The sequence below is a fragment of the Phaethon lepturus genome, unplaced genomic scaffold (assembly GCF_000687285.1).
Source record: "Phaethon lepturus isolate BGI_N335 unplaced genomic scaffold, ASM68728v1 scaffold2684, whole genome shotgun sequence".
In the NCBI taxonomy this organism is placed as follows: Eukaryota; Metazoa; Chordata; class Aves; order Phaethontiformes; family Phaethontidae; genus Phaethon; species Phaethon lepturus.
In genome coordinates this window covers 110-5,438 of record NW_010533823.1, presented here as the reverse complement: position 1 = coordinate 5,438, position 5,329 = coordinate 110, and the positions used below count along the sequence as shown (strand labels likewise).

Genomic DNA, 5,329 nt, shown 5'->3' with positions numbered 1-5,329 from the left:
CAATTTTTTTCTCCTGTGATGATCAAATCAGATATGCTGTAGAGTCCATCTGAGCAATATGTACACCCCTAATGAATCAACAGCTCTATGTGAAAACATGGAAATGAGGTGGCTGCGTACTGCCTGTCTTTTTGTTTCCATACAACAGCTGTAAAATATTTAGTTGAACATCCTGAAGTTCATTCTTTCCAGAGCAATTAAAGAGTTGCTTGGCAGAGACCTGTGGAGAAGGGCAGGAGTATGCTTAAAAATGAATACAGTCATTTTGGATACAGGCGCAATGCCGTTGTTAGTGAGAAGCCAGAAGGCGTGGGCTTTCTAACATGGAAGGTGAGGTGCTTTGAGAGCACCTCTAAGTTGAGTTATTTTTAAATGAAGAATTTTCACTTCACAGAAAATATTCTGAAGTTTCTTTTTACTGAAAAACAATTTGGAACAGTCTTCAAAAAGATATTTTAAAGGCTTATTTTCATTATTTAGGAAATGCTAGAATTCTAAATACTTTTCCACAGGGTTTTCCAAGTGTTGGATTTTTTTTACTGTATTTTTATGTACTTAGATATGTGTTGTGAGAGGGATCATCATTAGTTTTCAGTTCAAGTGGTCTTCTACTTCACTAGAATTTCCAGGACTGAATTTAGTAAGATTTTATTTGAACCATGTTATCAAATGAAGAATTTTCTTTCCTTGTTGCAGCTGTCCTTTTAAGCATTTTGTGGAAAGGAAAATGCTTTACAAATAAGATAGGGAAAAGAATAGTTTTCATTAAAGCTGATTACTGTGGCAGCAATAGTCTTCCTGATAAGCTGCAAAATATTTATCTGTAACTACAAAATTTCATACTTTAATACATTATCTTAAGATTTCCAATGACAACGATAAATAGTCTTTCACTGCCATGCAACTTATGCAATAAAGAAATATGACTAGTCTGTTCTTAACACACTCAGTAAAACACTAAGGCTGGTAATGTTACTCATTCACCACTGCAGTTCAAGTTTCAGGACAGCTTTTCTGCCCAGCTGGGTGTTTTGGGAGTCAGGAACCTCTGAGCTACAGCAGGGTTCTGTTTCAGGGCTCCTGATCAAATCAATACAAAGTTCAGACTTGTTTCCGTTAAGAGATTTATTCAAGAATAGCACGCACATCAAACGGGTTTGTTACTGACAACAGAAATAGGCATCCAGACAAGAATCTGAAATAGGCAGTAAAATATACTGTTTAATAGACCAAAAGAAAAAATGATTTACATGAATGAAAATGAGTGGTAACACTGAAGAGTACAAGACAGTAAAAATTAAGATAGTGACCTGTGCCACAGGTAACTGAAGTAATTGCTAAGCTCCAGTCCATTATTTTGGTAGGTTTCAGGCCTATTCTAGCTACATACACATCTGTGCTTTTGGAAGAGACATAAATTACAGGAAATACTTTATTTTTAATATCTTCCTGGGGTAGCTAAAGAGAGATGATTACATCATTAAACTACTTGCTACTAGATCAAAATTTACATGCCTGGAGACCTTGAGTTAAGGAGGAAGTAGTTGACTATAGTGTTGTTCAAAGAATGATCCAAAAATGAGTAATTGCTAAGCTCCAGTCCATTATTTTGGTAGGCTTCAGGCCTATTCTAGCTACATACACATCTGTGCTTTTGGAAGAGACATAAATTACAGGAAATACTTTATTTTTAATATCTTCCTGGGGTAGCTAAAGAGAGATGATTACATCATTAAACTACTTGCTACTAGATCAAAATTTACATGCCTGGAGACCTTGAGTTAAGGAAATAGTTGACTATAGTGTTGTTCAAAGAATGACCCAAAAATGTCTCTAATGACAGGGGACTAAAATATTGTTTTCATTATTTTTCTTTATTTAAAAATCAGAGTAAGAAAGGGATAAATACATACTTTCACAATACAGGAAGGAAAAAAAAAAGTCCAAAAAGAAAGGTAAAAGCTAGTTTTATGCATACTATTTATACGATAAAGCAGTGAAAGCCTTTCTGATGTTGGCAACAAATGCAGAAAAATTGTTAGTTTCTCTCACTTTGAGCTGGAACTCTGCTATACAGTCCAGAGGAGGAGAACAGGAAGTCACTAAAATGACACAGATTTCCAAAAGATTAGACTATTATAAAAAATTCATTATTAATGTTTTCCCATGCTTATGAAATACTAATGTAGTTTGTTATCTTTGTATGTTTTAGCTTTGCCCAGTATTTTTTGTGTAACCTATTTCTTTCAGCAAAGCCTCCAAGAACACACAATTTTTTTTTACTTCCAGACCTCCCACTCAGTGCTGTGCTCCTGCTTGAATTGTTACAGCAATTCCCAGTAGTCCATAGCCTGCTCAAAAATTGAAACACGTTCCTAAACATTTTTGTCGATCTGCAGGCAGGCAGCCTGAAAAGTGAAATGCTGATGTAGCCCAGCATGTGATAAACTTCTAACTTCAGCACAGTTTAGATTTGAATTAGTAAAGTCAGAAATCTGTTCAGTCCATACCTAGAGGCATGGCAGAGCAACAGCAGCATCCGTCTAGAAGCTACTCAGCACAGTACTCAAATTACCACTGCTGTTCTTCCTAACTGAAGAACCATATGGCAAAACCAGCTTTAAGATCTAAAAAGCTACACCCTTGCAGAAGAGCAATGCTGGATTTCAAGATTTAATCCTTCTGCTTATGGCACACAACTGTAAGTGTATCCCACAGTAGTGGGGAACCTATTTTTTTCTGCCCTCTAGGCTTCTCAAACAGGTTGAAATATGCCTGTTGGCATAAAGGCACTCACTCTAGCATAAAGGGAAGAAGCAACAAACTACAACCTGAAGCATCTATCTCTGCATATCTATTCTCTCTCCTGCTTTGCTTGATACAAAGTAAACAGCAACTCCACAAATGGAGGGAAGATAAGCAGTTGTATTTTCATATAAGTTAACAAGATAAATGTAATTTAAAAAGAATTATGTTACCATTGCAAGGTTTTTCATTCAGAAATTGAAAGATAAAGGTTACAACTAAACTGCACTTTACTCCTCTCCCCTTTGTCAAATAGGGGCATCAGATTCTGTCCTCTTGCTTAAGCACTCAAAATTTACATACCTTCATAGTCTCCCTGTTCATTTATAGAAAGGGTAAACACATATGGCTTGTCAGGATCTTTGTGGTCAATGTGTCTGAATATAAACTGTAATTGTTCATCTAAAGCAAACACAAAAAGAAATAATTAGCACCATTAACCTCTGCTGGAGAATCACAATGATAACTTAAAATCACATTAAGCTACAGTTTCAACTGATATTCTTATAACACTTACAAATTAAGTAACCCTGGTCTCTTGGAAAGACAAATGCATTTTACCATACAATATTTTGCCATTTGAGAGACAATGGTAATGCCTGGGCTGAAACAGTTCTTAGTGTCTAAGCTAGTATGTTCTTCACTACACTATCCAACATTAACCATATTGCATCACTGCACATGGAAACTGTGGAAGCTATAGAAACTTACTGGGAATCCTGCGTATCTCCAGTCCAAGCCGCTCTTCAAACAATACTTTAGACTTGCATAGTCGTTCCACTCTCTCCTTAGTGGCTTTGTTTTTAGAAGATATTACTAGAATTTTAAAAGCCGCCATAAATATCAAAGTAAAGGTAAAACAAGCACATAAAATTTCTAGAGCAAGTAGAAAAACTCATGAAGACCAAGTGTTGAAAACAATTCCTCCTATAATTAAGAAAATTTACTTCTTATCCTTTGCTTACTTTCCTTTTTCTTCATCAATTCTTCTTTAAGCTCTTGGATGCTGTCAGTCAAGTCCTTCTTTTGATCTTCTTCATGATTTAGGTTAGATTTTATTTCTGTCAAATGCTCTTCATTTTCTGATACGCGTTGGCTCTGCTGGAGAATCTCTGAAAGAAGACAAGAAAATACGAACATACATAGTTTATTAATTAGGACCCCGCTGTTGAGTACTTGTTTATACAGTCTGAGATGACTCAATAAGACCTAGTGAAATACATGCTACCTCAGCTGAAGAGAGAAGTCAACATAACTATACTGAGAGCATCAAATAAAAGCTTAAAGTGAAAGTTATTCAAAAGAGAAGCTATCATGTAGGGAGCTCCTCCAATACTTCAGTCGGATGCAATTGATTTCTGGTGATAGCACTGTATACATCTCCAAAGCATGTGGATGGTGGATCCTGTCCCCAGACAATTTGACAGAAAGCAAGGAATGGAAACACTGACTGATATTAGAGTGGCAATTATTTTTACCCAATATTCTGAAGTTTAACTACAAAATTCAATGTAGTTAATCCCAGACTGATAGTCTGACTGTATTCTATTACTAACATGGAAGAGGCATAAGTAACTTCACAATATCTAACTTTACTAAGCAATCTAATTTATTTTTCCTATTGCAGTCAGCAAGTTCTGGTACTTTGTTGTTTTAAATACTGAAGAACCAGAACCATTATATAGAAAACTTTTACCTGATCTTTATGTTTTTGCATTAGCAATGAAGTTTTCCAACCAGTTGCTTTTGACTTGCAATTTACATCCTGTAACCAAACGTTTGGTTTTAATTCTGTCTTCATTCTGACTTTGCTATTTAACCTCTTAAAAGGGGAAGTTAGACATATTATTCAGCTGTATTAAGTCAATTTTAGAAATGTTAGATATAAAGAAAAAAAAACCACCACCATACTGTACCATTGCTATATTCCTGAATTTTATCAATCATCAGGTCCCCTTCTTTTAGCTTCTTGGACCATTTCTCTGTAATGGAAAGTTAGTTCTGTTATCTGAAGAAGTTTGATCATAAATTGGAAAAAGCAGAGGCAACAGGAACATAAAGCCGTTTTACCTGAAAGTGCTTTTATGGACTCCTTGCATGAATCTCTCAGTGCTAAAGTGTGATTGATGTGTTCAGTGCCATAAATGCTTTTTAATTTGGTCCAAAACTCTTTCATTTCTCGTTCAAAGAGCATTATTTCATCTTCTGTCCTTGTATTAGCCATAGTGCTACGACAAACATGTAAGTCAATAAATAATGTCAAGGCACACAAGCCAATCGCAGCAGTTACAACTCGCTATTACAGGATAAACCTTCAGGGCTGTTTTTATCTTCTTGGCCTGTTATTAAAACCTCTTACCCTAAGCTGTTTTTGTTGTTACTACAACAGGCACTAACAGTGGGAGCTACGTTTCTTTCGCTACTCCACCGCGACGGGTTACCCGCGTCGGGAGGAGGCCCTGCGCTCGGGACTGCCGCGATACCGACAGCCGTTCCCAGGGTCACGCCAGCCCTCGGCGGCACC

At 36.4% G+C, this 5,329-nt stretch overlaps 1 protein-coding gene across 1 annotated transcript; it reads right to left on the bottom strand.

Annotated features, from left to right (window-relative positions):
- Positions 1–1,855: 1,855 nt before the first annotated feature.
- SPC25 (SPC25, NDC80 kinetochore complex component) lies at positions 1,856–5,029 on the bottom strand. Its single transcript, XM_010285310.1, has 6 exons — positions 4,876–5,029; positions 4,722–4,787; positions 3,771–3,917; positions 3,517–3,621; positions 3,109–3,207; positions 1,856–2,102 (listed from the first exon to the last, which is right to left on the bottom strand). The coding sequence occupies exons 1-6, from the start codon at positions 5,027–5,029 to the stop codon at positions 1,978–1,980; spliced, it is 696 nt and encodes a 231-aa protein (XP_010283612.1). The 3' UTR covers positions 1,856–1,977.
- Positions 5,030–5,329: the final 300 nt, after the last annotated feature.

Coding starts and splice junctions, on each gene's coding strand:
- SPC25 (XM_010285310.1), bottom strand. CDS start 5,029: ATGGCTAATACAAGGACAGAAGATGAAATAATGCTCTTTGAACGAGAA. Junction 4,788..4,875: donor GTCCATAAAAGCACTTTCAG/GTAAAACGGCTT, acceptor TTTCCATTACAG/AGAAATGGTCCAAGAAGCTA. Junction 3,918..4,721: donor AATTCAGGAATATAGCAATG/GTACAGTATGGT, acceptor GTCTTCTTTCAG/AGATTCTCCAGCAGAGCCAA.